The sequence below is a fragment of the Amphiprion ocellaris genome, chromosome 18, assembly GCF_022539595.1.
Source record: "Amphiprion ocellaris isolate individual 3 ecotype Okinawa chromosome 18, ASM2253959v1, whole genome shotgun sequence".
In the NCBI taxonomy this organism is placed as follows: Eukaryota; Metazoa; Chordata; class Actinopteri; family Pomacentridae; genus Amphiprion; species Amphiprion ocellaris.
The window spans coordinates 236,951-260,221 of record NC_072783.1 but is presented as its reverse complement, the minus strand read 5'-3'; the positions used below and the strand labels follow the sequence as shown (position 1 = coordinate 260,221).

Sequence of the window (23,271 nt, the reverse complement as noted above, 5' to 3'; positions counted from 1 at the left end):
AAGCTGATTTGCATAATTAAGTGCTACAGAGAAAAAGCAACAAAGTTTGTTAGTTTTACAACTATGAGTTTAATAGTTTACAAAGTTATTCCTGCGAAGTTAAACGATCATTGTTCAACACATCTTTCTTTCTGTTTTTCTTATTTTTTTTAGACACCTGTATTTTTTAAAAGGAACCCAAAGCAGAGACAGAAACCAGTAAAGTGGTTAATAATCACAGATGTGGTACCAGTTAGTAACCTACACTTGGCTCTGAAGAGTAGATTAATGTACTACACTGTTAATCGTCACTCATCGTATACGAAAGGCACAGAAGGCAAGCAAAAGGCTGGAGTTAAAACAGAGAACATCAGAGACTCCAGTTCCATCAGGATATTGAGGATGTGACTAATGACACGTAAAGGATATTTATCAAATTATTCTCCATAATAAGGCATAATGTTCTCATCTGAAAAGGTCATTTAATGTTATTTTCACGTACAAAATAGAATATAAAAATACATTATAAACTCGTTACAGGTGTTTTGACTGCATGATTTTCTTTTTTTATCTCAAGGCATCACTTGGTTTGTGTTTGTTTCTGTGTGTCAAAACTGTACCACACCCTTGGAAAAAAAAAGCAGATAACACATGCAAAAATATATGGACGACTTCATCTCCAGCAGCACAATCAACCAAACAAACAACAATAACACAATAAAATAATAGAACACTGTTCTTTAGAGGCGTCCAAACCTCACAGAAACATTTCCTCCATACTGCATTGCACTTCCAATTCAAATGAGACACTTTTTTTCTTTTGGCACTGAAATCTGAATTGAGAAGAGTTTATGGATGTAAAAATGTAGATATTCAGGTTGCGACCCGTCGCCCGCAGTCCGAATTAATCAGCAAAGGATAATCATTTCAAGCACAAAGCCACCATGTTGTAGTGAAAAGATTTAGGTGTAACACTGTTCCGTCGCTCTCCGTAAATAAAGGCACTGTTGTTCAGGCACATACAATAGTGTAGTGTGAAAAAGGCAAAGGCATTGTTGTGCAAGTCCTCTAGATTTCCACATAAAAAGTGCATCTGTACCGTTTACGTCGACTCTTTACCTGTCAAGAAACACTCAGATACTCTGGATTCTGGTTTGTTTTTTTCCTCGCCGAGCACCTCCACGGTTTTCCTCAACTGAAAGATGGCTTCTTTAGTAGTTCATGTTTAAAGGTACGAGTGATGTTTGTAACACATCTTTGGAACCACATTTCAAAGTTAATGTATAAACACCGATTCTAAATATTAAAGGGAATTAATAAGACAAGAGAGGTGCCCGCCGAGGAAAAACACTTCAAAATATCAACATATCTCTCAGTTTAGTGTTTATGGAGGGTTTCTGTGCTGGATGAGTCCCATTATCAGTATCGTTACCATATTAATAGAGTATTATTATTATTATTGCATGGACTGAGGGCGTGGTTTGGCTCGGCCAGGCTCACCAGTTTGGGGCCCGTCTCCAGTAAGAAAGTCTACTGGTTATGCAGCTGTTGTAATTTTGATTCTCAGTGACTTGCTTTGGACTTTTGGAAAAGGAAGGCACGTTTGGTAAAGTTTGGGTTAGGACTCGGTGATGGGCGGGTCCTGAGCTTTATTCCCACGTTCGCTGTCATCTGGTTGGTTGGTTAGACAGAAGCAGCCGGGGTTGTTCCCAATGTTCTGGTCTCTGGTTGGCTGAGCTGGGGGAGTGGCGGGGCCGTGGGCCAATGAGCACGCCAGCGGGCAGAGATGGGTGGGTCATCAGTGGGCGGAAAGGTCAGAAGGTCAAGGGGTCATGGGTTAGTTGCCGTGGCAGCTAGAGTTAGACGGACAGAGACGGACAGACGTGGAAAGGAAACAAAAAGGGCACATAAAAGGGGACATAAAAAGAAAAAAGATAGAAGAGAGATTAGTGTCAGCTAGTGGCGTCGGGATGACAACAAGGCAGATCTACTGCAGTCGCACAGCAGGAGGAGAATCACAGAAGAGCCGGACAACACCTCCATGAGCTCGGCAGAACCATTCACAAGCTCTTACATCAACCACCGGTTGCTGACGTAAGGAATGGTCGGGTAGCTATGCTCGCGTGCTCATGGAGGTGCTGGTTTGAACAGAAAGCCTCCTGCCGTGCGACTGCTGCTATAGTGACGCTACTCATGCTAGCTGGGCTACGTCTAGCAGACAGACAGAAACCATGGACAGACAGGGAGACAGCATGGTTTCATGGGTGAGAGAGTGACCTTTATGTTCAAAGAAGTGTTTGGGCCTCAGAAAGACTTTGGCTTGCTATTGTTTAGCAGCAGGCGTACAACTCTGGATCATTAACAGCTGTGATTAACTGATTATTGATTATTGACTTGTTTGCTATGGAGGATTAGAAGAGACTACCAGTAAGCAAAGAGGCACCGTAAGAGACAGCATGAAAGGTTAAGAGATGGTGATTTTAGAGGGACTTAAGAAACAATTTAACAATAGACAGACTAACTACAAGAATTTAGAGGCTTTGGTTTTCTTTAGAGATTTGTTTCAATAGTCATCTTTATTGCCTTTTAGTGTTTTTTGTCCATTGTATACAACAAGAGCACCACCGCTCACACACACATATATCGTAGCTAGCTAGTCCATTTCTATTGCATAAAACAGTCAGGAGGCCTGTGAATCGAGAAGGTCACCTCATCTTAAATACACAGAGCAAAACACTGCCTTCATTGCCACCTTTCTGGTGACTAAAACAGTAGTAGCTACACACTTTGAATAAAGTTTACATGGAGACACTTCATCTATAAAAAGCATACCATAAAAACAAAAATAAAAATTTACAAACTAAAAAAAACAAAAAACAAAAAAACAACTACAAGTATTTCCAAGCGATTTTGTTCCATAAGCTTCATATAAGCACTTAAATCCTTAAAATCCCTATATACAAATTTATTTTGCAGCTAAATACATGGTAACAGCACCACTCTGGCTAGGAAGTAATGAAAGATGTAAACAGCCCCAATGATAAAGTCCAGTGGGCGACTGATAAGACCACAAACAACAGTATTTCATACAAAAGAGCTCGTAACACAGACTTCAGTAGTTATCACACGCTGTGTTTTAGTAGTAAAAACTAAAGATCATAATGAACTGAATGACCTTTAGAAAACAGACAATCACTGTTGTTTTAAGTGTCATGTAGTCAGTGGGCATAACACAGGATTTAATTCATTATAATAAAAAAAGGTATCTGTGGAATCTAGTGGAATGAAGCTGGGTATAAATAAAACTTCCCACAGTATTTGTAGGGTCAGAAGTAGTACTGAAGAGATAAACAACAACAAACAGTTTCTGAGAGAAGGACTCCAAATCCGGAGTCACAAGGACCGAGTCACATGAACGGAGCGATCTATTCTAACTGAGAGGGTCCGGCCTGCCAGCCGTCCACTTTAAGTTAACAGGAGAGCAAAGATAACCGCTGCAGCGTCACCCTGACATGGTTCCTCCCAATCTGCTCACTTAGTTCACTTTCACTGCAACAAATACTGCTTCACATTTACACACCAGTGACCCTTCTGCCTGATAGTTATTTTTTCTTCTTCTTTTTAGGCATGCCATATTACAGACACATGTAAACTGAAATTGGTCCATTGGTGTGCACGCACACACACACACACACACACACACACACACACACACACACACACACACACACACACACATAAAGTGGCTGGTGAGCTAACTAACCTCTGTCTGTGGTCACTACCCTTTGGTAAGGATGGATTCTCTTGTCGTGGCGTCGTACCTTAGTGGTCATGGCACCTGCTAACAGCCATGGACATTCGCCAAAACAGAACACAGAAGGTTACTCATCAGAAAGACATCAGACAGTCCACCCATGGCACCAACATCAGCGAAAACCAGGAATTTACAAAGTGTTCAAGGCTGAGGGTGAAAATAAGTAAAAAAAAAAAAATCTCACTTCTAAGAGACAGAACTTTTGTTGTTTTGTGGTCTGATCTCTAAAGAAAATATTAATCCAAACCACTAATTTCTCGCTAAGCTTCACTAGTAGATTCAACACCAGCTGTAAGCAAAGTCACTCTATAGCTCTGGGATCAAAATAAGCTTTAACATATGTTAAATCACAAACAGCAGCTCTAAAGTATCTATGGGTTCACTAAAATGTGTTAAAAAATTACAAGCGGAAGCTGAACTATTAAAAAAAGTTAAATATCTGTCACACCACAACACTAGTCTGCTAATACAAAGAGGAAAATGAACAGGAATGGACTCTGGAGGAATGTGTCATCCTAAAGTAGAAGCAAACTCTGAGTGTTTGCTCTGGGATAGTATGTGAGGGGGGGTCTCTGCAAGCCAGTCCATGTGCTAGGAAGGGTTGCTATCACTTAGCCTTTGGTTGGGAAAGCCATACCTGCAAAAACACAGGGAGAAGGGACTGTTAGCCCAGCAATGAGCTTCAGCATGCATCTGTTTATATTCAGGATGTATTACAAGAGCTGGATACGGCAGCCAACGTCCCCCAGCGGTGGACAGGGCGGTCCTGACCACAAAATATGAAAAGAAATCTGCTTTTGGTTGCACTGGGGCTATTTGGGCTTCAGGCTGGGTTTGGCCGTTCTGAATTATGATTTGTAGAGATTTATTTTCAGTTTTGTTCTCTGAGACTAGCCATGTCCAACATTTCAAGGTTCGTTAAACGAGGGTTTAACTGTCAAATGAACCTTGAAATGTTGCAAAAAACAGAAATTTATCTTGTTTGCATGAACTGCTCTGGAGTCAGTAACCTATTCTGAAGTGGTGTACTAGTTCTGTATGGCTGTAATAAAATACAAAACCAGGAGAAGAAAGAAATAAAATCAGTGGCCTTGGCCAACTACTAGAGCAGAACAAAGAGAGGTCCTCAGAAATCATTTCAATTGTGTAAGCTGTAATTATTCCTTCATGTCAGCTGGTATTGGCCATGTTTCCTGGAGTCTCTTCAAGCTGAAAACAGCTGGAAACAGCTGATTAGTCATGTGAGCTAAACGCTAATTATGCCAGAATATATTCAGGAATGGAGTCTCCATCGCCCACGAAACGCAATAACTCTTCTGAAAAAGTCACAAACTGCTTTAAGCGAGCAAATTTTAGAAGATAATTTTAAAATGTCCCTGTTTCCGTTGACCTTTTGTGATGCGATACTTTAAAACATGATGAGAACATGACTACTGACTCCTCTAAAACATTATGAGAACATGACTACTGACTCTGTAAAACATGATGAGAACATGACTGCTGACTCCTCTGTAAAACATCATGAGAACATGACTACTGACTCTTCTGTAAAACATTATGAGAACATGACTACTGACTCCTCTAAAACATTATGAGAACATGACTGTTGACTCCTCTAAAACATCATGAGAACATGACTACTGACTCTGTAAAACATTATGAGAACATGACTGCTGACTCCTCTGTAAAACATCATGAGAACATGACTACTGACTCTTCTGTAAAACATTATGAGAACATGACTACTGACTCCTCACAAACATTATGAGAACATGACTACTGACTCTGTAAAACATTATGAGAACATGACTGCTGACTCCTCTGTAAAACATTATGAGAACATGACTACTGACTCCTCTAAAACATTATGAGAACATGACTGTTGACTCCTCTAAAACATGAGAACATGACTACTGACTCTGTAAAACATTATGAGAACATGACTGCTGACTCCTCTGTAAAACATTATGAGAACATGACTACTGACTCCTCTAAAACATTATGAGAACATGACTGTTGACTCCTCTAAAACATGAGAACATGACTACTGACTCTGTAAAACATTATGAGAACATGACTGCTGACTCCTTTAAAACATTATGAGAACATGACTACTGACTCTGTAAAACATGATGAGAACATGACTGCTGACTCCTCTGTAAAACATCATGAGAACATGACTACTGACTCTTCTGTAAAACATCATGAGAACAGGACTACTGACTCCTCACAAACATTATGAGAACATGACTACTGACTCTGTAAAACATTATGAGAACATGACTGCTGACTCCTCTGTAAAACATTATGAGAACATGACTACTGACTCCTCTAAAACATTATGAGAACATGACTGTTGACTCCTCTAAAACATCATGAGAACATGACTACTGACTCTAAAACATTATGAGAACATGACTGCTGACTCCTCTAAAACATTATGCGAACATGACTACTGACTCTTCTGTAAAACATTATGAGAACATGACTACTGACTCCTCACAAACATTATGAGAACATGACTACTGACTCCTCACAAACATTATGAGTACATGACTACTGACTCCTCTAAAACATTATGAGAACATGACTGTTGACTCCTCTAAAACATCATGAGAACATGACTACTGACTCCTCAAAAACATTATGAGAACATGACTACTGACTGTAAAACATTATGAGAACATGACTGCTGACTCCCCTAAAACATTATGAGAACATGACTGCTGACTGTAAAACATTATGAGAACATGACTACTGACTCCTCTAAAACATGAGAACATGACTGCTGACTGTAAAACATTATGAGAACATGACTGCTGACTCCTCTAAAACATTATGCGAACGTGACTACTGACTCTTCTGTAAAACATTTATGAGAACATGACTGCTGACTCTGTAAAACATTATGGGAACATGACTACTGACTCCTCTAAAACATTATGAAAACATGACTGCTGACTCCTCTAAAACATCATGAGAACATGACTACTGACTCTTCTGTAAAACATTATGAGAACATGACTACTGACTCTTCTGTAAAACATCATGAGAACATGACTACTGACTCCTCTGTAAAACATTATGAGAACATGACTGCTGACTCTGTAAAACATTATGAGAACATGAGTGCTGACTCCTTTAAAACATTATGAGAACATGACTGCTGACTTCTCTGAAACATCATGAGAACATGACTACTGACTCTTCTGTAAAACATTATGAGAACATGACTACTGACTCCTCTCTGGACTGACTTTCTGTCTACTACTCTATCAGATCTTTCTGTGCAATATTAAATTATGCTGTAAATGAATGGTGTGTGTGCTTCTGTGTACCTACTGCACACTGCCTGTCAATTATAATGACATAAAAATAAAATAAATAGATCAAGAGACAAAAATGAGCCCATGTCTAGTGATATGAGTTAACAGTAATAAATAAATGAATATGAGGTCAGTTCAATCTGTAGAGAAAACCAATGGAAATATGCCAGTAAATGGGAGCTAAATATTCAACTTGAGCAAAAACTGCACTTTTCTCTGAGCTTTAAGTAACCTGCTATATATCCTGCAAACAGGAACACGGAGAGCAGCTAGAGGGAACAAAGACACTAAAGTTTTTGGTGAAGTTTAGTTTGAAGCTGAACTCAATAAAACCTCACTAACATCTGTACAGTTGGTTTTCTGGATGAATTAACACAAACTGAATAAATATCAAGCAGTCAAATTAGCACCAAGTTTGCAAATTGGTCAAAAATCTGCCTTGTTTCTGTCTGGAAGCACTTTTATAGATGTAGGCACAAGGCAGGTTTAGTTCTCGGCTAAAGCCAGTGCAGAATTTGGTGGAAAAAGCAAATCCACTATAATCTTCCACTGTACAAACTGTCAACAATTTCACTCTTAGTATTAGAATTTTGTGGTCCATTTACATTTCTGGTTTAGTCTAAGAATGCTATTTTTTTGTGTGATGTGTAATTTTTGGGCCTACAAACAGAAACACTAAAGGAAGCGATCATTTTTTGACGCGTTTGTTTGATGAGCGACTTCCATGGAGTCCAATATCCAGTTCTCATAATACATCCATTGACCAGGTATGAGAGTGATGAACTTCTATTCCTATGTACCTAAAACTCCGGTCGAGTCAATCGGGTATTCCAGGATGGAGGGCGTCAGTGTGTAGGGATACTCGTAGGGCGTGTAGATGATCCCCGATTCGGGCCCTTGCTGCACCAGAGCCGGATGCGGATTGGCTCCCGGCACCAGGGTGGAGCTCTGGATCTGACGGATCAGGGGCATGATGGTGGGCGTGGTGACGGGGGCGGGGTTCCGCAGAGTGGGGGGCAGGACGGGCGTCGGGCCGGTGATGATCCGAGGAGCCTGAGGAGTCGCTAGAGGGAAGGCTGCGGTGGCTGCGGCACACAAACATACAATAACGCAAGTGTGCACACACCCACACGCGAGTGCACACAAAGCGCACATACAAAGGACAGGGAAGGACAGGAGAGGACAAACAGTCTCTTTAACAGCAGAAACACAGGCATTGTTCTACATACAGTGGACTCCTGTCACCCACCAACCCTCCATGGTAACTATGAGCTCAGCCTTACGCGTCTTCACATTGGCGTCTCTGTACGTCCCGTTGAGAATGGCCAGCTCCATCAGCTGCATTTTCTTCAGGTTGTCTTCCCCCTCAGCCTACACATCAAGCAGAGCAGCACAATCAGCTTACTGATCAGTTTATCAGCCACAAAGTCATCCAGCCAGCCACCAGCTAAATGAATGAACTTCTGTGAGTCTCTGGTCAGAAAGCCAACAAATGTTACAGTAGGCTGAACTCATTATGATTCAATCTGCATGTTTTCTCCAGGGAAAAAGATTGTCTTGTTGGCACACAGAACGCTGTCTGTAACGGAGCTGAGCGGGCCCTGAACGCACCACACGAGGCAGATTCAGTGTCCAAGTGGCTAACTTCTTAGCTCCAGTTACAGCTTGGTGAAAAGCTCGACTGATTTACATTCTGAGAAGAAGGTCAGCCAGGTTAAACCAACACAGATCATTACCTTCACCCTCTGCACAGACTTAGACAAACAGGTGTTCAGCTCCTGTTCTTCCATCCTTTAATGCAGAGTGTCGGCTCGTACCACACTGGGACTGAACAGGAAGTGACGGCTGATCGCTGCAACAGAGCTACCGCCCCCCGCTGCTCTTCAAATCTGGCTATTGTTGCAAATAATGATGAAAAAGGAGCAAAAATATGTGGCTTTGTCCTGATGTCACCAACGGGATCATTTAAAGAGTGTGTGTGTGTGTGTGTGTGTGTGTGTGTCTGACTTGTCGTCGTGTTTGTGCAGGTTGATGTGTGTGTGTGTGTCTGACTTGTCGTCGTGTTTGTGCAGGTTGATGTGTGTGTGTGTGTCTGACTTGTTGTGTTTGTGCAGGTTGATGTGTGTGTGTGTGTCTGACTTGTCATGTTTGTGCAGGTTGATGTGTGTGTGTGTCTGACTTGTCGTCGTGTTTGTGCAGGTTGATGTGTGTGTGTGTGTGTCTGACTTGTCGTCGTGTTTGTGCAGGTTGATGTGTGTGTGTGTGTCTGACTTGTCGTCATGTTTGTGCAGGTTGATGTGTGTGTGGGGGGGGCTGTAAGTGGAGAATGTGAGAAATGTTGAGGACTGCAATCAAAATGTTCTGTTGTGTGGATAAAAAAAACAGGAGAAGAAAGAATACTGTAGCCAGTAGTTGGAATGAAGTGAGTTGTGAACGAGTGAAAGGAGTGATGGAGTGGGGAGAACGAGTGAACAGACTCTCCATTCATTCCCTCAGCCTTTCAAACAACCCGGGGTTACCATGGAAACCCCTTTATGCGTGTTCCCTAATTACCCTAACCCCTTACACATTCTCTCTCATACACACAGAGACACACACACAAAAACACAAAAAAGACACAAACACACACACTTTTTGGGCTGACAATCCCCTTCCCCCTTCCATGCATACCAACAGACTGAACTCTCCTCCAGTCTCACACTTTCCCGTCCAGGAAATAAGATTCTGTGGGATTCGGACCGATACTCACAGCGGGCACCAGGAGTTTCTTGACCTCGTTGATGGCCCGCTGGAGTTTGATCTTGGCGCGGTTGTGTGTGTCCTCCACCGTGATGAGGACGTGCAGGTCCTCGCTGAGGTGCTCCCAGTTGGGCTTCCCTCGATTCATCTCCTCCTGAAGAACACAAACATTTAAAAAGCTCAGTCTGAATGCACCTCACACAGGGAGCAGAATTTCACTTTTCTTCTTGTTTGGCTCAGCTTTTTGGATTGCTCTCTAGCCACATACACACACACACACACACACACACACACACACACACACACACACACACACACACACACACACACACACACACACACACACACACACACACACACACACACACACAGCACACGCACACACACACACACACACACACACACACACAGCAGCACACACACACATACACACACACACACAGCAGCACACACACACACATACACACACACAGCAGCACACACACACACACAGCACAGCAGCACACACACACAGCAACACACTCAACACACATTATCTAAATGACTGCAGAAATACCTAAATAGTTTAGAATCAGATGTTAAATTATTTGCAGTATGAATGATTAAGTAATTGTTCAATGAGTCACTTTCAGTAAAACTACTGACAGTTCTGCTGATTGTTCCTGTAGCTAAATAACCTGAACAGTTACTCATGCCATTTGTTTTTTGTGTTTTGGGAACTTCATGCTACAAATAGTTGTTTTCCTTGTTCTCCGCATTCTTGGAAAGTTGTGTTAAGTTCATCAGATAAACGAAGCAATTTGAAGAGAGTCTATCTGGGACCAAGCAGCAGTAAATCAGTCAGCATTAGCATCACTAAAGACTAATTTATGCTTTTAGTGTGTTCATGTGATGTAAATTTTGTCATTTTGTCCAAGTCTGCTGGAGGTAAACTAAACACAGTGTAAGCACATAGACCAGACATTCTCTAGGAAAATGACATAAATGCTTGTTTTGAGAAGATGCTATTCAAGGAGACTCGTCATCATCCACACATTTAGAATTCATCCTTAAAACGAGTTGGAATGGAAGCAGTTCCTGCTGGAGGCAGAGATGCTTTCATTTGCAGCAGACGTACTTTCCATCGATGGCAAACAGTGGAAGTTGGTATTTAATAATGACAAGAATCCTCTGTGGTGTCCACCCACTTTCCTTGACACCTCAGGAATAATCACGTAGACGCCGTTCTAATTTCTAACTGGTCATGAAATGGGTCCAACAGCTCGCTCTGCATCAACTGCTGCCTGTTTCAGGAAGAATCAAACCGCATGCTGCTGTTCACGATTGTTCAAAGTTCACATATGAACATCGAAACCACAAACTGGACTTTACTCTAAAACTCAATTCTGCATGTTTATTTATTTTTAATATTGTGAATCATTCCATCGATTCCATTGCTTTCTTGACTAACCGCTCAGTTGTTTGGTCTATTTAATGTCAGAAAATGGTGAAAGATTATGTCCCTGAATGTCTTGCTTTGTCTACATCGCAAAGATATTCAGTTTACTGAGAAGGAAAGAAACCACAAAAGTTGGAATCAACAAAATGTGACTTTTTTTCAATAAAAAATGACTGCATATTAATCAATAATTGAAATATTTGGAGACAAATCAGCTGATCGACTGTGCTAACAGTAGTGTCTGTTGGTGGTTTGGTTGGTCAGTCCACCATTTTGATCTTGACTCAAACACTTTTTAAAAATTCTGAACGGGTTTTCATTACATTTAATTTAGGTGTTGGTTCCCAGAAGTCTTTTCCACTTGTCTATTTTTTAGTGGTGGGACGCGATAAAAAAATTTAATCTAATTAATTACAGGCTTTGTAATTAATTAATCGCAATTAATTGCAGATAGACAATAAGTGAAGTTTTTCAATTCAAATAAAATTGTGGTTGACAGTTGAATCAATGAATAGACATATACGTGTTTATAATTTAAAATTTATTTTAAAAAAGGAAAATGGGACATATAGAAAAAAGTGATTTTGATGACTTAAAGCCTGAATTTAGTTGTTTTTTCCACTGTATGGCACATAAAATCAGCATAAGTAGTTCAAGGAGCTTCAGAAAGTTGAAAATCCAGAGATTCATTCTGTTTTCATCTTTTCAGGGTCTGATAAATGGTCTAATTTTGATGGTTCTTTTTATAGGAATATCAATTTTTATTTATGTAATCTTTTATAAACAAAAAGTTTATAGTTAAGTTATTAAAAGACAGATATTTTTGTTGTTTAGGTTATTCCTCCTCCAAGGAGGCAGAGCCTCGACGGAGTAAAAACTTAAACCACAAAAATGTTTCATTTCTATTTATCTGCATTTTTCATCTGTCTGCTACATTCACAGATTACTGCAAATCTAAGTGCAATTATAGCGATTTTATTCAACATTTTAAGACTTTCTGTAAACTCAAGCACTGTCTAGAAAAGTGGTCTATTATGGGATGGCTACACCGTTAGCCGTTAGCATGACTCGTAGCTAACATTAGCTCTGGTGCTAACAGCAACATGTTTTACATTGAGTTGATACCGTCGGCTTGAAGTGACGCAGTGATCAGAAAACTCTTTGTTGTACAATTTACACACAACCAGGCTTTTATCCAAGCTGCCATCTGGAACTTTCTGCCCAACAAGCTCAATCTGCTCTTCCTTCACTGTTCACCAGTGCTTGACTTCACTCAGTGCTTCCTGTGCTTCTTCTTCATGGCTACAAACAGACTTTAGGTTCATTACCGCCACCTACTGGGCTGGAGTGTTCATCAGAGTTACCGGTGTGCCAGAAATTAGGGAACTGAGGAGGGTGCAATTAATTGCGTTATTATTTTTAACGCGTTATTTGAGCTGTAATTAATTAATCTAAATAACGTGTTAAAGTCCCAGCCCTAGTATTTTTTAGATATTTTTCAGTTGAGTTTCAACATGCTTTAAATGGATTGTCGTGGAATTTGGTTCTGACATTCCTGTTTACCTCCGGACTAACAGTGGGATCCAGAACTTTCCCTCCATCACCTTTATCAGGTCAAAACTTCACTGACTGAACTTCGATTACTTTCAGCTGCACTGTGAGTTCTGTACCGAGCAAAGTAAGATGACGGTAATAAGGAACATTACCTCCTGTTTATCGGCATGTTAGCACTGTTGCTGCTGACAGCTTGAAGCACAGCTGTGCATTAAGCAGCTGCACATTGTTTGGATCAACAGACAGATACTTCACTGGTATCTGAGTCCAGGAGATGGTAACCAATGGATTACCATTACATCATGATTACTAAGACTGGAAGCAAGCCTGGCTCAGCCACGGAGCAGCAAAATCCACCAACAACAACGTTTAAAGCTCACTAATTAACATGTCTTTGCAAAAACTCGAGTGTTTAAATGATCAATTGTGGTTTTAAGGAGGATTATTTGAAGAAAACTTTTGAGCCAGGCAAGCTGTTTCCCCACTTCCGGTCTTTATGCGAAGCAAAGCAAACCCTCTTTGACTATAGTTTCACGCTAATCTTACAGAAACGAGAGCAGCATCACCTTTCTGATTTCCCTGTAGACGAGGAGCTGAGTGTTTTCCAAAACTACTTCTTTAAGTACAGCTTCACTGCTTCCTGTTCGTATTTTAGGGCATTGACTACCAGATACAGAAAGAATCTGAATTTAATGAAGGTAAGAGTGAAGTTTCAGCCCCAGTTAAAGGAGAAACTGTGAATCCATCTATCTCTGTGTGGCGTTCTAGGAGGTTGGATCCTGTTTTGTCAAGTGAGATGTATCGTTCTGAAGAACACTAAAAGTCAACAGCTTTCTCTCTTCCCCCTGTTGCCTCCCACTGTGTCTCTGTTTTCCTTCCCCTCTGTCTCCGAGGGCGTGAGCAGTAGGGAATGTTCTGGAGAAGGAGACGGGGGAGGCGGAGGGGGGAGGAATGCTGGACTTGCTCCACCTGCCGTTTGGAAAGCTGGAGCCGAATCCGTCCAACAGCAGACACCAGGGGACAGGAAGATAGGACAGATGGACAGATGGAGAGACGGACCGAACACCAGGACAGGAAAGAAAAACTGGGTAGAAAACCTCATTATAGATAGATAGATAGATAGATAGATAGACTAGAGATAGATAGATAGATAGATAGATAGATAGATAGATAGATAGATAGATAGATAGATAGACTACAGATATAGATAGACTATAGATAGATAGATAGATAGATAGACTATAGATAGATAGATACACTATAGATAGATAGATGGATAGATAGACAGACTACATATAGATAGGTAGATAGATAGACTATAGATAGACTATACATGGATAGATATAGATAGATAGACTATAGATAGATAGACGATAGATAGACTATACATAGATAGACTATAGATAGATAGACTATAGATAGATAGATGATAGATCGATAGACTATAGATAGATAGATCGATAGACTATAGATAGATAGATAGATAGATAGATAGAGAGATAGATAGATAGATAGACTAGAGATAGATATAGATAGACTATAGATAGACAGATAGACTATAGATACATAGATAGATAGATAGATAGATAGACTATAGATAGATAGATGATAGATAGACTACAGATAGATAGGTAGATAGATAGACTATAGATAAATAGACTATACATGGATAGATATAGATAGATAGACTATAAATAGACGATAGATATATAGACTATACATAGATAGATATAGATAGATAGATAGACTATAGATAGATAGATAGATAGATAGATAGATAGATAGATAGATAGATAGATAGATAGATAGATAGATAGATAGATAGATAGATAGATAGATAGATAGATAGATAGATAGATAGATATGATAAAAATCATAAATAAAGAGCATGTAGAATTGTCACCTATGAATAAAGTGACAGTTTAGAGTAAGGGTCTGGGTTTACTGACTATAAAAACAGCAGTGGAACTGATGCTGCACATTTATTGAAACTGAGCAAAAATGTACATACAAGGTGCATTTCCGTGTGTATTTATGTGCAGGTTTGGTATATAAATAGAGGCTGCTGCATACAAAAAAAGAAGCATAAAAGGTAGATATTTCCAACATGTGTAAATGTAACAGTGAGTAAATTCTATTTATAATTTCTGTCCATTCCAGTAATTGCTGCAGCTTTACTGTCAAATGTTTGGTGGCTAAACTCCTGCACATAAATAAACCTCCATCTGTGGGAGACATTAGAGCTGTTTGTTTTCTGTAACGTCGTTCTTTTTGTCTGTTTTTGCCATTTCTTGCTTCTGTTAGATTTGGATTATAAAGCTGTGACGTCCTCTAAATAAAGTGTTTTTGGTGCCTGAAGGACTGAAATGTGTTTTTCAAGTTTCTACAAATGGCAGGTTCTCTTCATCATGGTTAAATATTAATGAATTAGTAATCATCATTACTTTAAAATTTCTGAATGTCTTTCTCAGCTTACAGGCAAATATTAGATTCTATTCATGTCAAAGTCCTCCCAAACCGTCTCAGCATCGTGTTTTCTGTTATTTCTGTCAGTTTTGCTGTTGCTGAGCAGTAATGCTAAAAACATGACAGTTAACAACCTGCCAAAGTTGATCTTGGCTGCTTACAGTAGCTGCTAGAAAAAGTGAAAAAACAGTAACTAAAGGAAACCTGTGATAAGCTTTTCAAGCAAAAATAGATGGAAAGATTGGGACCCTCGTCATGTCTGTCCAAAAAATGGGAAGTCACATACAGCGAGAGGCCAGCTTAGCTCAGCAAAAGGCTGGAAGGAGATGGCGTTTCTGGCTTAGCGAAGTGCATTCAGGAAGTTCAGATACTGCTGAGCAGCGCTGAACCAACACGGTATATCTGCAGAAGCAGTACTGTGTCAAAGTCTAACCCTAACCCTAGGATCTCAGTCAGCAGCCTGTGATCAGCTTCATGTTGAGGATCCCTAACCCTAACCCTACAACCTCCACACCAAGCTGTATGAAGGTCCATCAGTTCAGCAGTGCGGCCAAAAGCGTTCTCCTCATTTTCTCCGACATTAACAGGGTCGTGAACCTGGAATTCTGTTTTACTGTAACGTCTTGAGGTGCCTGAGGAAGAACATTCGGCGTAAACGACCTGAACTGTGGCTCAACAGCAGCTTGGTGCTTTAAGGTCATTAGAAAAATGTTCAGGTCAATCGTTGCTCCCACCCTAACCCTAACCCTATCTCTCTGCGACTTCTTCCTCTTCCGCAAAATGAAATCCTAGTTGGAGGGTTGCAGCTATGATATATAATGGGACTGCCAGGGAACTTTAAAAGTGTGGCAGGAGCACTGGGAGCAGAGTGACGCTGCACCAAGCCACTACTTCCAGAGTCATGGTGGCCAAATTTAAAATCATGCACCATTTTTGCTTTCTCTGCACCTTTTGATGGCACACTGTATGTTTCAGGCAATCCAGTCAGCCTTTCAGAACCTCTACAGCTTCTTGATAACACCTAAAAAGTTATCCTATCTTTAATCTTTACAAAAAGCAAGAAGCATAAAGGACAGAGTGCCTGAACCTTTGGACCACGCCATCTAATCCCTTCAGTCATTATCTTCAGTTTGGCTGTATGTACCTTTGATCCAGAAGTGAATGTGTACTGAGCCAGATGAAAGAAGCATGGATCTCCTGTGTTCCAGTGTTTCTCGGTGTGTTTACCTTCTTCTTGTCCCTCATGGAACCCTTTCCTCGCACCATGATCTTGCAGCCGGTTTCTGCCTCCAGTTGTTTGGCCGTCAGTCCGCGAGGGCCCAGGATCCTCCCCACAAAGTTAAACTACACAAAAGAGCAAAATACACTGATTAAAAGGAAAACAGAACCAAAAACCAACATCATCACAGGCCCAGTGTGTGTTTGTACAACGTGTAAGCATTTGTATGAGGTGTGAGTGAGTGTGCCTTTGAGGTTTGTGGATCTGTGATGTGTTTGTGTTCCTGAGACAGAAATAGCTCATTATGTGGAGCTGGCTGGAGCTGGTGGCATGACAGGACAGTTCTCTTCACCTTATCTGTCACTAGGACTGAGTGATTAACCAGACAGCTGCCTCTCTGTGTGCTTTCTTCTGTCACTATTCCTCTTGTCTCCTAACCATTGTCCAGCCGCTTCTGTTATTCGTCCACTCCAGGTTCCTCTGACTTTGCCCTCGTGTTCACTTCAGTTGCGACACATTCCGACCTCTAGGAAGGCCCTCGACTCACAAATCCAGATAAAGGAACTTCTCTCTCTAAATTTAACCTTGATCTCAACCGTTTTCCGATGTGCGTCCTGTTAGTTCTCCTGTCATGTGAGTGAGGACAGCCTGTCATTGTATTTGGTAATTGGCGAGCTGATGTATGGAGAGAATCATGTGAGCTGTTCAATCTGGATCCACGCAGCTCATATTGAAGTGCTTAGCTGTACTTGGCGCAAGCAGGGATGTGCTGGATTGTAAAGTCTCTTCACTGCAGTGCACTTGTCTTTATATTTGGGGAGAAAACTTAATCCACCTCCTTAAGCTCTTATAAATATTTATGGTGTAAACCAGAGGCTGAAAACTGTGTCACTGTGAGGGAATTTACACCAGAATACTGCCCCTTTTTCAGTAAATAATGTGAATTTAACTACAAAATATTGTGAAAACTGAGCCATGGTTCAATATTGATCTATTTTAAGTCACGGTTACATCGCAGGGTGAGCAAAGATGATCTCAGAATGAAATCAGCTTTCAGATAAAATGCAAATGACCTTGTGATTAAGAGGCGCCCTGACTTTCTGGCAGTTCTTCTGTAACTGAGAAGAGATAAACAGTGAAAGCAAACAGACCCTCTTCTGAAAAGGCTAAAGGTCCCTGATTTATCCACTCACGTCTGGGTACTCTTTGACAGGAACGTAGAGCTTCTCCTGCAGCTGAGCCACGGGGCCCACGGCCTCGGGAAGCTCCTCCATGTCCCGGCCGTTGAACATGCCGCCGTTCAGCGTGTCGTTGTACATGTCTTTACGAACCCGGCCGATTTCTGAGGGAGACAAGGGGAAAGAAACAAGGAGGTGAGTCGAGCAAAACCAACCGAAAGACGACAATGAAAACATCGGCGGGGGACAGAGAGTTTCACACTTCTGTCTGAGGACGATGAGTCACTGTCACCAGAAGGAAAGGAAGCTCTGAGTGAGGCAGACAGGCAGGCAGACAAGCAGGCAGGCAGACAGACAGACAGACAGACAAGCAGGCAGACAGGCAGACAGACAGACAGACAGGCAGGCAGACAAGCAGGCAGGCAGACAGACAGACAGACAAGCAGGCAGACAGGCAGACAGACAGACAGACAGGCAGGCAGACAAGCAGGCAGGCAGACAGACAGACAGACAAGCAGGCAGACAGGCAGACAGACAGACAGACAGGCAGGCAGACAAGCAGGCAGGCAGACAGACAGACAGACAGACAAGCAGGCAGACAGACAGACAGACAGACAGGCAGGCAGACAAGCAGGCAGACAGACAGACAGACAGACAGACAGGCAGGCAGCCAGGCAGACAGACAGACAGGCAGGCAGCCAGACAGACAGGCAGGCAGGCATGCAGACAAGCAGGCAGACAGGCAGACAGACAGACAGACAGGCAGGCAGCCAGGCAGACAGGCAGGCAGGCAGACAGGCAGACAGACAGACAGACAGACAGGCAGACAGACAGGCAGGCAGGCAGACAAGCAGGCAGGCAGACAGACAGACAGACAGGCAGGCAGACAAGCAGGCAGGCAGACAGACAGACAGACAGACAGGCAGGCAGGCAGACAGACAAGCAGGCAGACAGGCAGATAAGCAGGCAGACAGACAGACAAGCAGGCAAACAGACAGGCAGGCAGACAGGCAGACAGACAGGCAGACAGACAAGCAGGCAGACAGACAGGCAGGCAGGCAGACAGACAAGAAGACAGACAGACAGGCAGGCAGGCAGACAGACAAGCAGGCAGGCAGACAGGCAGTCAGGCAGGCAGACAGACAGACAAGCAGGCAGACAGACAGACAGACAGGCAGGCAGACAGACAGAAAGGCAGGCAGGCAGGCAGACAGACAAGCAGGCAGACAGACAGGCAGGCAGGCAGACAGACAGACAGACAGGCAGGCAGGCAGACAGACAAGCAGGCAGACAGGCAGATAAGCAGGCAGACAGACAGACAAGCAGGCAAACAGACAGGCAGGCAGACAGGCAGACAGACAGGCAGACAGACAAGCAGGCAGACAGACAGGCAGGCAGGCAGACAGACAAGAAGGCAGACAGACAGGCAGGCAGGCAGACAGACAAGCAGGCAGGCAGACAGGCAGTCAGGCAGGCAGACAGACAGACAAGCAGGCAGACAGACAGACAGACAGGCAGGCAGACAGACAGAAAGGCAGGCAGGCAGGCAGACAGACAAGCAGGCAGACAGACAGGCAGGCAGGCAGACAGACAAGAAGGCAGACAGACAGGCAGGCAGGCAGACAGACAAGAAGGCAGACAGACAGACAAGCAGACAGACAGACAGATAGACAGGCAGGCAGACAGACAGAAAGGCAGGCAGACAGGCAGGCAGACAGGCAGACAGACAAGCAGGCAGACAGGCAGACAGACAAGCAGACAGACAAGCAGACAGGCAGACAGGCAGTCAGGCAGGCAGACAGACAGACAAGCAGGCAGGCAGGCAGGCAGACAGACAGACAGATAGACAGGCAGGCAGACAGACAGAAAGGCAGGCAGACAGGCAGGCAGACAGGCAGACAGACAAGCAGGCAGACAGGCAGACAGACAAGCAGACAGACAAGCAGACAGGCAGACAGGCAGTCAGGCAGGCAGACAGACAGACAAGCAGGCAGACAGACAGGCAGACAGGCTGGCAGACAGACAAGCAGGCAGGCAGACAGGCAGACAGGCAGGCAGGCAGGCAGGCAGGCAGGCAGGCAGACAGACAAGCAGGCAGACATACAGACAAGCAGGCAAACAGACAGGCAGGCAGACAGGCAGACAGACAGGCAGACAGACAGGCAGGCAGTCAGTCAGGCAGGCAGGCAGGCAGGCAGGCAGGCAGGCAGACAGACAAGCAGGCAGACCGGCAGACAGACAGGTAGACAGACAAAAAGGCAGGCAGGCAGGCAGGTAGACAGACAGGCAGACAGGCAGGCAGGCAGGCAGGCAGGCAGACAAGCAGGCAGGCAGGCAGGTAGACAGACAGGCAGGCAGGCAGGCAGGCAGGCAGACAAGCAGGCAGGCAGGCAGGTAGACAGACAAGCAGGCAGGCAGGCAGGTAGACAGGCAGGCAGGCAGACAGGCAGGCAGACAGGCAGACAGTCTGCAGCATTCTGCACCACACTGTAGAATCTAACCACTGAATGCTTCCATCAGGCCTCCTCTATTTCTGACCATTTCTTCTCTTCTATTTCATTTAGTTCAACACTGAGACCACTCCTCCTCTCACTCCGTAAATAATGAAACTAAAAAAGCCGACATGTTAGTTGGGGTCAGAGTGACCGGATCTACCCGGCGGTGTTTATGAAGTTCTAGTTCAGGACGGTTATTTAACAAGTATGCAGAAAAAGTGTTGAACTTCTTAGAAAGTAACATGGCTGTTTTCAACATCCATTTATCTGCAGACTATTTCCTCGATTATTTGTGAAAAACATCGTTTCAGGCTTCTTGTTTGTTTCTGGAAATCAGCTCAAAACCCAAAGATATTCAGTTTAAAATCTTATAAAACAGATAATCCACACTTTAGACAAGATGCAACTGGATCCATTTCTACATTTCTGCTTTAAAAATGACAAAAAGCTGTCAGATTTGTTGTAGCTGCTGAGTTTCACTTCTATAAATAATGAAAATCAGTTTCTTAAAAGGTCAGATTTATGGTTCAGAGGCGTCATGATAAAACGAGACTGTGTTTGTTTGGGGTTGTCTCAATGACCAATGCTGGCCTCTGATGCCTTTGTAATGACACACTAGCACAATAATAACCGACTACTGCACACACACACACGCACGCACACGCACACACACAGAATAACTGCCTTGAGGCGTAAATATCCTGTGACCTCAGCAGTGATCAGTCTGACCATAATAACTACAGTAGGACTCTAGAATTACAGCTTCTGATCTCTAATAACCTCCTCCAACCTGCTGCTCAACAAAAACTGAACATTAAAATGCAAACAAATAAAAACTGAACATTAAAACACAAACAAACAAAAACAGAACATTAAAACACAAACAAACTAATCTGAACAGCTGTCATCACACTGGAGGTAAAAGCAGCCGGAGAGGAAATGAGAAGTGAAAGAAGAACAAGAGGAGAGGAGAGGAGAGGAGAGGAGAGGAGAGGAGAGGAGAGGAGAGGAGAGGAGAGGAGAGGAGAGGAGAGGAGAGGAGAGGAGGGGAGGGGAGGAGGAGAGGAGAGGAGAGGAGGGGAGGGGAGGAGGAGAGGAGAGGAGAGGAGAGGAGAGGAGAGGGGAGAGGAGGAGGGGAGGAGGAGAGGAGAGGAGAGGAGAGGAGAGGAGAGGAGAGGAGAGGAGAGGAGGGGAGAGGAGAGGAGAGGAGAGGAGAGGAGGGGAAGGGAGGAGGGGAGGAGAGGAGGAGAGGGGGGGAGGGGAGGAGGGGAGGGGAGGAGGCTGTAGTAGACCTGATCAGAACAGCTCAACCAGTCCTGGGGTTATATTCAGTTATATTCAGTTATATTTAGTTACATTTATTTTCAGTTATTTTCAGTTATATTCAGTTATATTTAGTTATATTTATATTCAGGTATATTTAGTTACATTTATATTCAGTTATATTCAGTTATATTCAGTTATATTTAGTTATATTTATATTTAGTTATATTCAGTTATATTTAAACCAGACCTGCAACAAACGTGCCACCTGACAACACCTTTCACTAACTTTTCTGGAGACGCTAGAAGACACAGGCTGAACACAGTACAATGCCTTCCATGCTAAAAGTGGGTGTCACATTATCACGTGCATGTTGGGGTGAACGTGCTCAGCTGTCACTCCCCAGCATGAACTGGGAGATGGTAAGAGGCCCACCAGTCCTGCTGGGACTCATCTCAGACGTGAACTTCCTGATGTGTGACAACAGGCTTTAATGGAGGATGAACATCTAAACACACAGCGCCGTGCACAGAATCAACAAGTGCACGGATGGACCACTTATTTTAGCCGGTGACATGGGATGGGCAGCAGCATTAGATCACTGGAAAGACCAACAACCGTCTGTTTATTCCCAGTGTGTGAAGGAATGAGACACAATGACAGATTTACAGCAGGATCCAGCCTCATTTATGCAAGTTAAATATTATTAAATGTTGATTATTAAATATTAAAATGGTACTAATGTGAGTGTAAGTGTTGATTTTAATCATTTAAGCATATATGAGTGATTAAAATTGTGCTAATGTGAGTGTAAGTGTTGATTTTAGCAGCAGCTTCTATCTGTCAGGTTTCCCACTGAGGAACTCACTTCTCTTAATGAGCATTCAGTTTTTACATTCAGTGGAGTGAATTCATCAGTTTTTAAATGAGGAAAACGTGCATGTGGATGGCTGAACCACCTTCAGACCTACCTTCATCCAGCAGCCGCTCCAGATGCGTGAAGATGCCGCTGAAGTTGGGCAGAGAGCTCATGACCTTCCTGTCGTTCATCAACTGCATCAGGTAGTCCGGATTGGACTTGGGTCTCTCCTTCACCTCGGTCTCCCCAACCATGGCTTAACTTTTTATTTTATTTAAAGGTGACCTGACTGGAGCTGCTAAAACTTACAGGGGTTGCTTTGAATTTTATATTAGCAACAAAATAAAAAACCTCCCGACGTTTCCAGGGGAGGGGGTTCCACCGGCCGCTGCTAGCGGATCAAAGTGAACTCTGTAGCCGGGGTGAGGCGCCTGTCCGTCGTTCAGCGAGTCCTCTGCTGGTCGGTCCCCCTAAACTCTCTCTGTCTCCGGAGTTTGGAAAAAGTTCCTGTTCGGGGGAGCTTCGGTTCTGGGTTCAGTTTAGGGTTTTTTTTGGCACTTTGACGTTCTGTTTTCCCGCCTACTTGTTCTTCTCCGGTTCCACCATCAAGTCCTGCGCCTCGGTGCTCCTGATCCTCCCGGTGCGTCGGTATCTGCTCCGGTCTCTATCATATGATTACTGTACGGCTGCACGAGTGGCTGGCGGGAGTGCGCAGCGCGTCGCCGTTATCAGGGAGGGGAGGGGAGGCTCGTGCACGTAGCCTCAGCAGCCAATCTGTGCCCCCGCCCAACGCACACACACGCACACACACAGAGTACAACAATACACAGCTCTCCAGGTATGCACACCTGTTCTGTCCGTCAGCCTTCTGTGGACAGGTGACCTCAGGAGCTGCACTTCTGAAGTACTTGTACTTCATCTAGTGTGTATTTCACCACCT

At 43.2% G+C, this 23,271-nt stretch overlaps 1 protein-coding gene across 6 annotated transcripts; it reads right to left on the bottom strand.

Annotated features, from left to right (window-relative positions):
* Positions 1–441: 441 nt before the first annotated feature.
* qki2 (QKI, KH domain containing, RNA binding 2) lies at positions 442–23,027 on the bottom strand. 6 transcript variants are annotated; one of them, XM_023296711.3, is made up of 9 exons: positions 22,444–23,027; positions 17,729–17,877; positions 16,544–16,660; positions 9,869–10,012; positions 8,403–8,490; positions 7,920–8,204; positions 4,431–4,454; positions 3,743–3,820; positions 442–1,832 (listed from the first exon to the last, which is right to left on the bottom strand). In XM_023296711.3, exons 1-9 carry the CDS (start codon positions 22,583–22,585, stop codon positions 1,810–1,812), a joined length of 1,050 nt encoding a protein of 349 aa, XP_023152479.1. In that variant the 5' UTR covers positions 22,586–23,027; the 3' UTR covers positions 442–1,809. The 6 variants fall into 6 exon arrangements, with proteins under 6 accessions (XP_023152479.1, XP_023152480.1, XP_023152481.1 ...); XM_023296712.3 differs by having other exon boundaries at positions 3,743–3,817; XM_023296713.3 differs by lacking the exon at positions 4,431–4,454.
* Positions 23,028–23,271: the final 244 nt, after the last annotated feature.

What these genes read in the sequence shown, in the direction of transcription:
- qki2 (XM_023296711.3), bottom strand. Translation starts at nt 22,585, where the DNA reads ATGGTTGGGGAGACCGAGGTGAAGGAGAGACCCAAGTCCAATCCGGAC. An exon ending in CCATGAGGGACAAGAAGAAG is followed by an intron (nt 10,013 to 16,543) that starts GTAAACACACCG and finishes TGTGTTCTTCAG; the next exon opens with GAGGAGATGAATCGAGGGAA. An exon ending in AGACGCCAATGTGAAGACGC is followed by an intron (nt 8,205 to 8,402) that starts GTAAGGCTGAGC and finishes TGTGTGCCGCAG; the next exon opens with CCACCGCAGCCTTCCCTCTA.